Source organism: Vespula vulgaris, chromosome 11 (assembly GCF_905475345.1).
Source record: "Vespula vulgaris chromosome 11, iyVesVulg1.1, whole genome shotgun sequence".
NCBI lineage: Eukaryota > Metazoa > Arthropoda > Insecta > Hymenoptera > Vespidae > Vespula > Vespula vulgaris.
Genome location: NC_066596.1, coordinates 589,792 through 603,998, shown reverse-complemented (window position 1 = coordinate 603,998; position 14,207 = coordinate 589,792). Strand labels below are relative to the sequence as shown.

The 14,207-nt window shown below is 28.2% G+C and overlaps 3 protein-coding genes across 5 annotated transcripts; 2 read left to right on the top strand and 1 right to left on the bottom strand.

Moving 5' to 3' along the window:
• Window positions 1-707: 707 nt before the first annotated feature.
• LOC127067397 (U2 small nuclear ribonucleoprotein auxiliary factor 35 kDa subunit-related protein 1) lies at window positions 708-3,360 on the top strand. Of its 3 annotated transcripts, none has more exons than XM_051002233.1 (5): window positions 708-966; window positions 1,051-1,283; window positions 1,614-1,915; window positions 2,010-2,540; window positions 2,607-3,360. In XM_051002233.1, the coding sequence occupies exons 1-5, from the start codon at window positions 945-947 to the stop codon at window positions 3,343-3,345; spliced, it is 1,827 nt and encodes a 608-aa protein (XP_050858190.1). In that variant the 5' UTR covers window positions 708-944; the 3' UTR covers window positions 3,346-3,360. The 3 variants fall into 3 exon arrangements, with proteins under 3 accessions (XP_050858190.1, XP_050858187.1, XP_050858189.1); XM_051002230.1 differs by having other exon boundaries at window positions 709-966; window positions 2,604-3,360; XM_051002232.1 differs by having other exon boundaries at window positions 709-1,283; window positions 2,604-3,360.
• A 151-nt stretch (window positions 3,361-3,511) lies between these two features.
• On the top strand, window positions 3,512-6,310 carry LOC127067398 (putative serine protease K12H4.7). Its single transcript, XM_051002234.1, has 10 exons — window positions 3,512-4,047; window positions 4,131-4,312; window positions 4,387-4,570; window positions 4,666-4,714; window positions 4,791-4,926; window positions 4,996-5,062; window positions 5,174-5,387; window positions 5,681-5,813; window positions 5,885-6,054; window positions 6,139-6,310. The coding sequence occupies exons 1-10, from the start codon at window positions 3,844-3,846 to the stop codon at window positions 6,246-6,248; spliced, it is 1,449 nt and encodes a 482-aa protein (XP_050858191.1). The 5' UTR covers window positions 3,512-3,843; the 3' UTR covers window positions 6,249-6,310.
• Window positions 6,311-6,316: 6 nt separating this feature from the next.
• Window positions 6,317-13,034, bottom strand: LOC127067399 (clavesin-2-like). Its single transcript, XM_051002235.1, has 7 exons — window positions 12,925-13,034; window positions 8,974-9,204; window positions 8,478-8,637; window positions 8,287-8,348; window positions 7,894-8,087; window positions 6,985-7,198; window positions 6,317-6,882 (listed from the first exon to the last, which is right to left on the bottom strand). Exons 2-7 carry the CDS (start codon window positions 9,152-9,154, stop codon window positions 6,677-6,679), a joined length of 1,017 nt encoding a protein of 338 aa, XP_050858192.1. The 5' UTR covers window positions 9,155-9,204; window positions 12,925-13,034; the 3' UTR covers window positions 6,317-6,676.
• Between the last annotated feature and the right edge of the window lie 1,173 nt (window positions 13,035-14,207).

The following is a 14,207-nucleotide window of genomic DNA, read 5'->3' as shown; positions in this document are numbered from 1 at the left end:
CGTACGTGGTTCAACGCTCCAGCAAGTATAACGGTACCTGTTTCAGGACCGTATCAATAAGAGAAAAATCCTTTTTTCTTTTATCAAAACTTTATAAAATACTCGTAAGGATGTAGAATATGAGAATTTCATTAATTAACATAATAAAAAAACTGTTATAGTGTTTAATCGTTTCGAGAAAACGTATAAGTATTTTTATTCCTTAAGAGTACTTTATCATTAAACTAAAATAATATAAAATAGTTTTTTTTAGGAAACATGTAAAATTTTTATTAAAAAAAAGAAGAAATAAAATATGAAAAAGAAAAAGAGAGAGAAAATTAGGCATTAAAGTAATATATAATTGACTTAATTCGATAAAATGATTTTGAATAAAAAAAGAAAATATATACATATAATTTCATAAATTAATACGTAATCTCAATTATCGTTCATATTATTATCATTATTACTATTATTATTATTATTTTATTATTATTATTATTATTATTATTATTATTATTATTATTATTATTATTATCATATTAGTAAGTATATATAATATATATATTTCTATTATTCGAAGCAATTTAATACCATTTAAAAGATATAGTCGGTTTTTATATTTTTGAAAGTCGAATATTCTGCCATCTAGCAACAAATACTATAAACGGTTGCGAATTTGTCTTTTACCAACATATGTTGTATATAATTAGTAATACATTTAATCATCAGATGGAGCACATAGTGCTGTCATCTTCACGAATTTACGGTTCTGTTTCAATAAAAAATATATAAAATACCATAGTTCTGTGTCTTCTTCGTTCGTCTTCGATGTTTACAGGACAGAAATTTTTTTTCTAAGGGTTAAGAAGTATGCAAAGAAACAAACACTTTCATATTTAGTTATAGTTCGTAAGCGAAATGGCGTCGAACACGTGCCGTTCAAGGGGTTGTTTTGTCGCATGGTTTGTCTCATTTTGAAAGGTTAGAACACATTGAGAAACGAATCGAAATTAGTTTTGTGTTAAAAAAAAGGAAGATGCTAACTGATGGAGGTTCGTTCATCAGTATTGGGCAGTCATAAAGCATGGAGACGTATTGCAAAGAGAGAACGACGCAGACGTTTACGTCGTAAGGCTGCAAAGGAGCGCGAAGCAGACGAAGAACGATTGAGGGCAGCACTCGAATGTACCGCGGAATATTTGAATTGGTGCGAAGCAAAGAAACAACGCGAGAAAGAAGAAGAAGAATTGGAAAAGCGAGAACATGAGGAAAGAGAAAAATTGTGGCTTGAGGAGGAGGTAATCTAGATCGTTATCGTGATTTTGTTGATATTAAAACATTTTCTTTTTAACAGAAATTGATTAGAGTATCGTTTCTCTTTTTTATGACTTACATATATATGATAAGATTTGAAAAAAAGATAAAAAGTTAATATGTCAGGAAGTTGACAATACAACTTCCTGACGTGTACAATGTAATATATGATATCTAACAATGTAATATAATTTTCTTTTCAAAATGTTTCGATTTTCAATTAATTTTATTTCAAGTTTAATATTTAATGGTTTGAATGATTTCTTGTTTATATCGTAATCATAAATTATTTACTACATGAATATATTATTCAGATTAAAGCACAAAAAGAGTGGCGTATCCTTCAGGAACGTAAGGCAAGAGCTAGACAACAGCAGCTAGAACAAGAGGAAAAAATTCGAAAAGAGTTTGAGGCTAAGCAAGAAATTATACGTAAAAAAGAAGAGGAAGAGAAACGTATACGGGAAGAGGAGATAAGACGAAGGGAACTATTGCAAAAGGAAATCGATGATTATATAGACAAAGGAATAAAAACGCCAGAAGCTCTTAGAGAAACTATCGACAGTCAACCTGGCAAAGAACTTTGTCCTTTCTTTACTAAAACAGGTGCTTGCAGGTAGGTTGTATAATAAATAAAACATAAAGAATTAATAAGATAAAAAATAGGAAAAGAAACTTAGAAATCTAAGTTTTGTTTTATATTTATATAGGTATGGAGATACATGTTCCAGGAATCATCGTCGAGTTTGTCTAAGTAAGATCCTTCTAATACCTAATTTTTATTCACATTTCTCTTTGGAAAAGAACTCGACAGAATATGACACAGATATTGCATTGGAATTTGAAAATTCTGAAACCAGACAACACTTTTGTGAGTTTTATAATGACATTGTACCGGAATTGGAATCTCTAGGAAGAATTAAGACTCTGAAACTATGTTGTAATACCGAGATTCATTTACGTGGTAATTTGTATGTTGAGTATTATACAGAACGAGAAGCTGCAAGAGCTCTGAGAAAGCTAAAGGGCCGTTGGTACGCTGGCAGACAACTGAATTGTGAGTTTGCTAATTTGAAATCATGGAGAAGTGCTGTGTGTGGGATGTTAAAGTGTCCTAAAGGTAGAGCTTGCAACTTTCTGCATACCTTTAAAAATCCTCATGCTGAATATGATATCAAAAGTCCATCGCGTTATTCAAAAGCAGCTGGTTCAGAAAGTAATAGCAAAAGAAGCGAACAAAGGTAAGCATATCTCGTCTTCTTTTATTAAAATCCAATTTTTCATTCGTTGCTTTGATAATTTAGTAGGAACAGGTCTACATGGGAAGAATATATCTATGATGAAACTGATGAAAGTAGAAATTGGAGATGGTCAGAATCACCTGAAATTGAAACACCTGAAAAACGTTTAAGAAATAGTGAAAAACAGCATAGACATTCAAACGAAAGAAATGGTCATCGTTCTTCTAGATATGGTAAACAACAAGACCGAAGTTCCAGAAGTTCCAAAAGACCTAGTAAAACGTCTATGAACAGGAAAAATCGTCATTCAAGTTCAATTAGATCTCGGAGGTGTTACGAGAAGAAATATGATAGTGATGAATTTCATAAGAGCGAACGATCCTTCAAAAAATATTCTAACGAAATGAAAAAGAAACATGGTAATAATGATGAAAAAATCGAGACAATTTCTAAAAAGCACAAACATTCAAAAACGTATTCTACAGATAGTAATCAAGATGATGAAATTACTAAATATAAGTTGAGACGATCAGAGGAACATGATTTTAATTTTTCGAGTTTAAAAACCGAGAATGAGGTTGATAGACTTAAGACCGAAAATAAAGATAGCGATGTTAAAAAAAAGAAAAAGGAACTTAAATCAAAGTGGGATAGTAAAAATTTCAATGATACATTAGAAGATGTAAACTCAAGTGATTCCGGTTCTTCATCTGATAATAGTGAATTACGTAGGACTAAAAATAAACGATCTCCTGACGGTTGGACAACAACCGATTCTGATAATGAAGAAGATAATAAACGGTGATAATATTTTACGTAACGTAATGTTTAATACGATGTAATATATCTTTTTTTTCCCACTTTATTTCTTTTTTTTATTATGTAATACATATTATTTACATTAAATACAATATTAATAAACATAATAGATTTTCAATAAAGATAAACTCTTAAAAAGCATTTCAATGTAGGAACTCGAAATCTCAATTTGTTTGTCAATAATGGCTATTTTATTGATAAAAAAATCTTATCGTTCATTTACGAGAGTCCCAAGATTAGTCCGTCGATATTATCTTTGTAAAGAAAAACTTGTGAAATCAAGATTTTCTCAAATCAACTGATAATGGTTTACATTATCTGACTCTTTATTCGTTGAATGGTGACATATATAAAAATATTTTTTAAATTGATATCAGTCGTTAATATATATGAATTGTAGCCGATATCACATCGACACTTATCATCCAATCGTGACTCAAAATAAAAGAAGTGAAATATAAAGAAATTGTAGGATTTAGAAGTGATGTATCATTTCAAAATGCACGTCTTATTAATTTTGTTAGTTTTTACAAATTCACTCGTCGATGGTTTTGGTCTCCATGGATTTACTTTTAAGGGTTTAGATGAGCCACAAACATTGAATAATCGTGCAAAAGATGTACATGAGAAATGGTTGATTCAATCATTGGATCATTTTAATTCACGTGACAGTAATATTTGGAATATGGTAATAATTTTTTTATTCTTAAATAACATTCTTTTGATTAGATATCTACAATAATAATAATATTTGCAATAACATTAATACAGCGTTACTACGAAAATGCTGCTTTTTCAACACAAACTGGACCGATATTGATCATGCTCGGCGGAGAATGGGAAATAAAACCTAATTTCTTGACAAATGGATTGATGTACGACATTGCTGTTGCTCATGGAGCCATAATGTATTATACTGAACATCGATACTATGGAAAGAGCAAACCTATACAGTACGATGATGATCAAATAATACCTGGATAATAAAAAATTTTCAGATATTTTTATTATGAATGATTAATTTTAGAGATACTAGTGAAGAAAATCTGCAATATTTAAGCGTTGATCAAGCTTTGGCCGACGTAGCTTATTTCATCGAAAAGATGAAGAAAAAACTTGGTAAGGAAAACGCAAGAGTGATTGTTTTCGGTGGATCATATGCAGGTAATATGGCAGTATGGGCTAGATTAAAATATCCTCATCTCATTCAGGTAAAAGTCTTTCTTTTTTTTTTCAATGTGTGTTTGAAATTTGTTTTTTCGAAACGTATTTCATACGGAGTCAAACTTTATTTCCTTTTTTACAGGGAGCCGTAGCTAGCAGTGCTCCGGTGTACGCAAAAATTGATTTTTATGGTAAATATCGTAATTTTTTTATTTTCTGAACTTTTATTAATTAATTTAGATCGATAAATCTTTTTTTTATTTTTAGAATATAACGACATCGTGGCTAGTTCTCTTCAAAAATATAATGAACAGTGTCCGATCGATGTTAAAGCTGCGTTTGATTCTATAAAGGAATTGTTGGCTACTAATGACGGTGCTGAGAAATTGAAAACATATTTCAAGTACGTATATACGTTAATTCTTGAAAATCAAAGAGATTAGAAAAATAATTAAGAATTATAATATTTTAGTCTATGCAAAGTACCGAATGTGAAATCTAACAATGATATTAGTCACCTTATAAATATTTTCATAGAGGTAAGAAATTACGATAATGAAAGGAAAAATAAAATCATTCAACGTACGCGTTTCAATAAGAATTATAATAGTGAAGACCATTATTATTTAAAACATTATTGTTTGTAATAGAAATTTGCTGGAACTGTTCAATATAATAAAAATAAGGATAATAATAAGTCGGATATCGCTCTTTGTTGTGATAATATGACAGCAACGTATTTAGGATCACCACTTCAAAGATTAGCTCGATTGATGAGTGAATCTGACGGTAGTTGTCTAGATGCGAGTTACGAACAGTTCATATCACGTCAGAAAAATATAAGTTGGAGTTTAGACAGTATAAGTAAGTTAAAATTGAAATATTACATAAATTTCAAACAGTTAATAATCAATAGATCGTGAATGTTTATATAAATACATATTTTTAAAGATATAAGATTTTGACAAAAGTTTATTAAGTCGTTAAATTTATTTATATATTTTGACAATGAATTTGTTTTTTTTTTATTTTGTATTTTTTGCATGATATATGTATCTTACATATACATGAATATTTTGCAATATAAATGCGTTTATTAATATATTTGATTTGTATAAACATCTATTAGTTTGATATTATTTAATTGTATATTTCAGCAAGGAGATGGTATTATCAAACGTGTACGGAGTATGGTTATTATTCGACAACTAATTCTAAAGATTCGATTTTTGGATCTCTCGTCCCATTAGATTACTTCCTGAATATTTGCGTCAAGTTATATGGAAATTAGTAAATCATTTATATTAGTTATATTTTGAAGCATTATTATTCAGCAATTTAATTATCCATATAATTTGCAGTTATAATGCTGATTTCTTGAAATCGAGAGTAAGGCGAACAAATTTGATTTACGGTGGTCTTAAACCGGATATAAGCAATGTTATTTTTACAAATGGCGATGTAGATCCATGGCATAAACTTTCAGTTTTAATAGACTTGAATGAATCTACACCAGCTATACTTATAAAAGGTACTTATATACACATCATGAATTGATTTTTTGTCCTAGTTATAAATTGTATATACATCATGAATTATTTTATTTTTGTCTTAGGTACATCTCATTGTCAAGATTTAATGAATGATCTTCCTACGGATCTGCCTGATCTAAGGAAGGCAAGAGAAACTATACGTAAAATTGTAGCTAAGTGGATAACACTGTGAATGTTGTAAACGATTTTTCATTATAATAAAAAAGAAAAAAAGAAAAAAAGATGAAAAGAGAATTTAAATGATCTTTTTATACCAACACATTTTATTTATAATTGATACCAAACGAAGAACTTATGTACAAAAGATGATATATATGGAGATATCTATGGCTATATATTTTATATTTTACCTAACAAAAATATAATTACCTTTATATTTTCTTAATTGATATATATCGTATGTATTTTTTATAACAGCCTAAATCTCTTTGAATTACCATTTTACACACACCGTTCCCATAAAAAACTTTTATTAATCGAAACATTTTATCCAGAAGTGGCTCGATTTGACACTTCTGATTGTTTGCCAATATTTATAAACCCCAAATAAAAGATCAAACTATCTTATTTATTAATAAAGGAAGAACGATTCGTAAAATTTCAATCGACTTCGAGTTTTCTGAAAGAACCACTGATGCCACACATCATGCTATCACTGGAACCAACACTCGAGCAACCAAATCCTTGTTTTAAAGCAGATACGGCACCTTCTCGTGCTTTTTCAGAATATTGATCGAGGCATACCTGCATTTTATCGTGACTTAACAATATCGGTCTTATTTCTAATAGTTCTTGTCGCCAAAGATCTATATAGAAAAAATAGACAAAAAAAAAGAAAAAAAAATATCATTGATCATTTAAATAATAATTTGTAAAAATTTCTTCTAATATATTTAAATTTTTCTTACCAATCATTTCTTTCATAGGCATAGTACCACCATACTCCTTAGGTAACATACTAGCATCCATCTTGTTATTTAATGCATCTTCCAAACTAGTGTAGATTTTAACACGACTTTTTATTTTCTCGGAGATTAAGGACATTCCAAAATCAAGGGCAAATTTCAAAGATGGATGTGCGTTGATAGCGTGAACTTCTTTATGTCTCATCGGTACTGTACGCTGAAAACAAAAATTTTCCAGATATCCAATCGAAATGTTTATTCTTCGAAAGATTTCACTAAAAAAATGACGAATGATTATATTATTTTGACCATTTGATATTCTCCATGCGATCCATATCGTAAACTTGAAAGTGAAACAAACCAAGAGCAGTTCTTGGTCTTCTCATTTTTTTTCTTATCGAATTTTAGTCGAAATTTAATGATACATAATTAATAAATATATTTATATATGCATATATGTATATATATATATATATATATATATATATATATATATATTAAATAAGTATTATATACAATTATATATATTATATATATTATATGTGTGTGTGTGTGTGTGTACACACACATATATAACTCGACGAGTGGAAGTCTGCATTTTTGCAGAGAGAAATATTTCAGAACATTTCTTATAACTATCATAATATACCATGAGTATCTTCAGAAACATATATCTTTTCAATAAAACATTTTCGGACATAAGTTTATATGAACTTTTTTCATCTATTTGATCTCAGTAATACGTAGCATAAGTTCGTTCCCAACTTTTTTGGACACCCTGTGTATGTATATGTGTGTATGGTTATATATATAAACTATATTTATTTTATATAATTATATAATTAATATTAAAACATGATTGATATTAATTATATAATGTAACATACAATAGTTACAATATAACGATCTTACTTCTCCATTTTTAACAATACGAACAGCTTCCTTAGGTGTAAACAAAGTAAGATGAGGGAAGCTGACACCAGCACCATCAGCAAAATGAACAAATCCACGAATTTGACTCTCTTCGTCTTCCATCAAAGCTTCATAAGTAATAGCATGTATCTTACACATATCTGCGTTTGTATATTTATGTGGATCAAAAACACCTATAATGAAAAGAAAAGAAAAGAAACAAAATTTCTTTAATAGTATAATAATTCTATCTGTTCTATAAGTAATTATAGAAAATTTATAAGATTCATTCATCAGCAATTACATGATTAAATATAAATTAGAATAAGATATAATGATGGGGGAAAAATGTATCATAAAATTAAAATAATTATTATACATATGTACAATTACCTGGTCTAGCAACGATAACACGACGACCTTTATGATCGCGACCTGGTGCAGCGAATAGATATCTGTAATTAATAAAAATAATAAAACATATTCGAGAACGTACGAAAAGTGGAAAGATTTCTGAAATATCGTCGAAATTTTCCAAACTCGTAGGACGACAGGGCTCTATTCCTCTTCATTCTTGATCTTACCCCAAGGAAAGTAATTCCTCCATCGTTGGTTCCATTACATCCAAATGAGTAAATGCAGGATGATAAACTTGACGCAAGAGAAGATATCGTTCGATAGTTTCTTGAGCCATAGGTACGTTAAACTTCTTGCATCGTAAGAATCTCAATAAAAATTGTGCATCTGACGGTAGAAAAATATTAGCCGAATGTGAAAATAAAAGATAATTATTATCCATTTAGAGTTATATATACATACATATATATATATATATATATATATATATATATATATATATGAGGCAAATAAAAGAAATCTTTTAGGGGTGCGTATTTAAAATAAAGATGACATAAAAAAAAAAGAAAAACGAAAGTTAACGTAACATAATTTAAATATTCATATCTCTTGCCAATGATTTCTTTTCTTTTCTTCTTTCATTTCTTTTCTTTCTATTTTTTTTTATTTTTGGTTTTTTTTCTTATTTTTCTTTCTTTTTTAATGAGACTAGACATTTCTCACCGAGTCGGCAATTTTTAATACGTGGATTTAATTTTATCCAACTACGCATTTGCTCCAGTGCTTGATCACGTGTATTCTTATCTTCTCTGAGCTCATTTTTTGCAAGTATTTTTGTTTCGTTGGAAAGCTTGCATTCGTAATTGTCCTCTTCGGTAACCCATTCTACTACAGCACCATCCATCTTATTTTCTGTCTTCGTTGTTTTAAGATTGTAGAAAGATTGCTATTATCCTACAAATTGATCGATAAAGATTAATAATGTTTATCTGGAGAATGGACGACAAAATAAGTTTACGCTTCGTCATGCGAGTTAGCAAGCAATTTCTCTCTCGTTCTCTATTTTCACTTTCGTTACAAACGTGTTTGACCTGATTGCCTACATTCCAATCATACTCGAGACTAATACACATGTACATAGTTTGAATGAACAAACATCAATTTTTGAAAAATCAAGGATCAAATTTTATAAAAAAAAATTAATCGATGATAATTTATTATTTAATTATTATTTATTTAAGTTATTATTTATTTAATCGGTAATAAATAATGTAAAGAAATTTGCAGTATTTCGTATCTAGATAAACAACAGTAATATTTTGTATTAAATGTTCCGACATTGCTCTTATAAGTCAATCTAATATATTATGCTATAAAAATAGCTTAGTACAGTAAAAACAAATAATGTTTTTTATTTAGATATAAAATGCTGAAAACGTATTACTTATTGGGCAACCTGATACATCTACATTATTTTGTTTTTATTTTTAATGAATAAATTATATCCTTAAATACTTTTTTCTAAAAAAACAAGATCTTAAGATCATGATCATCATGAGATAGGATTTACTTAAACATAATTATTGGACCAATACAAATTCAAAAAGAATAATATTTGTTTTACGTCACGATTTTTTTATGATTCAGAAGTCAAGAGTTTCAGAAGTAAAAAGTTACGTATTTTTATGTTCATTAATCGTCTATAAAGAATGTGTTATTCATTAAATAAGGATATAAATGGAGATTGCATTATTTCATCAATCTAAATATTTCTTTTTAATTTTTGTTTTTCAAGTAATAAAATAACATATCGAATAATACTCGAAACATTTAAATCATAAACAAATAAAAAAAAACAATATAAACGTTCTATCTTCGTGCGTATATCCTTAAATGTTGCGTACTCCGATTACGTGTCGCAACAACTTTCTCCGATTACGTAACGTGCCGGATAGGTAAAACATCTTTGTTCCTTCGGTATCAGACGTAACATGAGTAACAGACGTAAGAACCGGATGATAATCGAAAAATGTCAAAAAAAATTGAAGTTAGGTGCTCTGGATCGAAATTCGATCGATAAATAATTATTGTTCAAATATAACAGCCTAAATAAATGATGACGTTAATTAAAAATTTGAAAGAGAGACATCCCAAATTTCAAGAAATTTCTTTCACTATAAAACAATGTCAATTTCCGAAAAGGTATATAATTATTTTTATAACTTCCTTTATTAAAATCGCTCGAATAATCGTGCGATGTTAAATTATTTAAATCTGATTTATTTAAAAATTCGAAAAAGAGTGATCGCATAAACATTTTATACTTTAAGATTTTTATGCGAACATCGAAACTTAATAGGTGATAAATTTAATAATAATAAACCTTCTGTCGTAAATGATAAATCCTATATTTTGCATTCCTTACTTTAGGTGAGCACTTTTAATGTTAAAGTTCTTTATAATCAAATAAAAGTTTCGTTACAATTACTAATCTAAATATTTGTATGAAATATTCGTAACATACAGGTCTTATCAAAATTATGATGATGATAATGATGATTAACGTATCTAAGCAATTACACATGGTACGTACTTAAATATATACAAATTGCAAAATGGCGCCCTTCAAGACGATGCCATTTCTCATCGAAATTTCACAAAAGGCAAATGGCCTATCTAAAATGCAAAGCTATAACTAATATCGATCTCTTCCGTATAGAAAGTGGAGGTTATCGGTTAGCCGACTCTTAAGATTACCTTTCGAGAGGCAATTGCTGTTACGTATGATTCTGGTAAAAGCAAGCCACCTTTTCTTCATAATGCGTTACAACTATTACGTATACATACGATTCCATTAAATTCATCATCTACCATGGATAACGAGATCCGCGGTTGTTTAATTATATGATACTATAGAATCGTATAATAGTTACACGTAATACTTAGTAAAATTTCTTTCGGTGCAACAACTATTACGAATTGAGGTTATGTCACGGTTATTTTCAATTAACCGCGAAAAAAAAAGAACTTTAGAATTTGTTCTGTCGAGTCTCATCGTGGTTTCAATTAAAATTTTAAGGTGTTTTTATTTTTTGAGATTAACTATAAAAAATGGTTTTCTCTTCTAAATTGAGTTTTCTTTTTAAGAATAATCTAAATGTATTTACTCTTTTAAAAAGACAATTTGTTTAAATAATTTTGTAAAAAAGAAAAAATTAAAGAAACGTTTGGTTTTTTTTCTTTTTTGTTATACGAACAAGCACAAAAATGTAAAAGTAATCCAGTAATTTTTTGTTAATCGTCCAGCGAAACTCATTTTTTCAAAATATATAAAAAATATTTGTATAGACATGTTTTCTTCATTTCCATTCTATTTCTACTTTTAATGATAATAACTATTTTCCTTGACGGTAATTCATCAAAAAGAAATTTTTAATACAATGAAACTCAATGAGTGTGTCATTGTATAGGATTAAACGAATACTTTCTTTAATGGCACAATTTTTATGAAAACAAAAAAATCTCGTGAAAGTCGGGAGTATTATAATACGATCGATAAAACAAAATGTTATCAAAAATGTTAAATTTTAAATAAACAATAAATTATTTCAACGATAAAAAACAAATACTGTTAGTGGTAAATGTTAAAATATTAAATGAATCAAGAAGTTTTGATCTTTTAAATTAAATTTTAAAGATTATTAATTATAAATTATTAATTATAAACCAGTAATATAAATTTATTTATATTCAAAAATTATTTCGAAAAGAATTAAAATTTGTTAAGTTAGTTAGAAATTATTGTGCTCTAAGAGAATAAAATCTTTTTTTATAAATTAGCAGTTTTAATACTTTAAGTGTCCGTTTTTATTTTTATCATCGATATTTTCATACTAATTTATATGAAATGTATAGAAATGTAAATTATTAGAAAGGAAAAAAATACTATCTAAAAAATAATATCTAAATTCTCCTTATTAGAAAGAAAAAAAAATATTATCTAAGTATTAATAAGTATTCTTTTTAAAATTCAAAATAAGATAAAAATATAAAAATTTTTGATTACTACCGATTTCTTAATAACAGGATTTTAATGCCAAACTATTTTGCAAGGGTATTAACTAAGAAGATAACCATGAGCCACATTTTTGGACTTTAGAATGGTAGACCTTCAAATTCAAGAACATTACTACTATAGCAGACAATATGTACTCGTCGAAATAATGTATTTGTGATGTATCTTACGTCGATCGGTACTATATATTGCTTTGACTAGTATCGTGACTAGTATCAATAATTCGATTAAAAAGAATCAAGAATATTTATTTCAATCTTTTACTTACTTTAATATATATGATATTTAATATATATATATATATATATATATATATATATATATATATATATATATATGTAAATTATTAGAAGAAATATCAGCTTACAAGATAATACGTTCAATAAAATTATTTATAATATGACTAAATTACTAATTGACTAATTATTATATAATCATAATATTATGAATAATTATCTGATTTAATTATCGGAAATAGATTAGAAAATATGATCATTTAAATAAATAAAATTTACCGCGCTTAAATGTAACATAACGAAGATAAGAAACATATCATATATATAATAAATAAAAGGAAAAATAAAAAAAAAAATACATACCTAGACACAAGTCAGCTACGTGCTTGGTGGCGACTGTTCCCCTCTGTTCATACGATCGCTCTTTTATAATTTTCAGAGTCACCTTTCTTCCTTCTCCGACACAGAAACCTTGCGTCTCACGAATGAGTAAATTTCTTTGAAGTAAAGGGAGAGAGTGAGAGAAAGACTACATGTCTGTGAGAGAGACAGAGCGAGAGAGAGAGAGAGAGAGAGAGAGAGAGAGAGAGAGAGAAAGAGAGAGAGAGAGAGAGAGAGAGAGAGAGAGAGAGAGAGAGAGAAAGATGAAGAGAGAGAGAATATTCTTGACCAGTTTTCAAATTTATCGCGGTCTTCTGTTGAGTTCGAGATTAAAAAAATGAACGAGACTTTAAGGAATAACATTCTTTTATAATGATTTGCTCGATTTATCATTCAATTTATGACATATTTCACAACGTATCTCTTTTATCGTCCTTACGTATGAATACCGGTTGTTCATTACATACATTTATCTTTGTTTCTCTAATAAAGTGATATGCAATTAGAGCTACCCTTCTTGTTACGTACGAGTAATATATGTATATTTCGTGATGCGAAAGTAAAAAAGCATATTCATAGAAAAGAAAATATTATTAGGAACAAGGAAAGGATGAGAACGACGTTTACTACTTCGTTGTTTCGTTTTTTCGTCACGTACGATAAGAAAAAATATTACATGCATTAAAATGGAATTTCTGGTAAAGGCGGCATAACCAACGTAAGTTGTTGCACGTTATATAATATGAAAGACGTAACGAGCAAATATTGAAGATTTTCTATTAGTTCTGATATAGCTAATGACATTATGTATTGGAATTTTGGAACAGGATATTTGAAAAAAATTGAAATTCAAAATGGCGAAAAGTATTTTTGCAGATAACGAGAACGCGCGCTTTTTCAAAAATGATATTTATTTGATCATTTCGTTGATTATTAATTATTACGTTTAATTAAATATATATGTATGGTAGGTGTGTGTGTGTGGGTGTATGTATGTATAGGTATCATATTCGTTGCATTTAATTATCAATAGTCTCAAAGAAACTTTCAAGGGATTATGTTATTTTCATCATTTTGTGTGAAAAATATTAAAACCATAATTTCATAGATTATTAGATCGTATGATAAAAATTTAGAGTAATTGTACGTGTGCAATACTGTATTATTTTCTCTCCAATTGTAATACGCAATATCATAGAGAGACACACGGTCCGAGTGAAATGCGAGTAATGACTGTAAGAAAGTTTTATAGGAAGGAAGAGAAG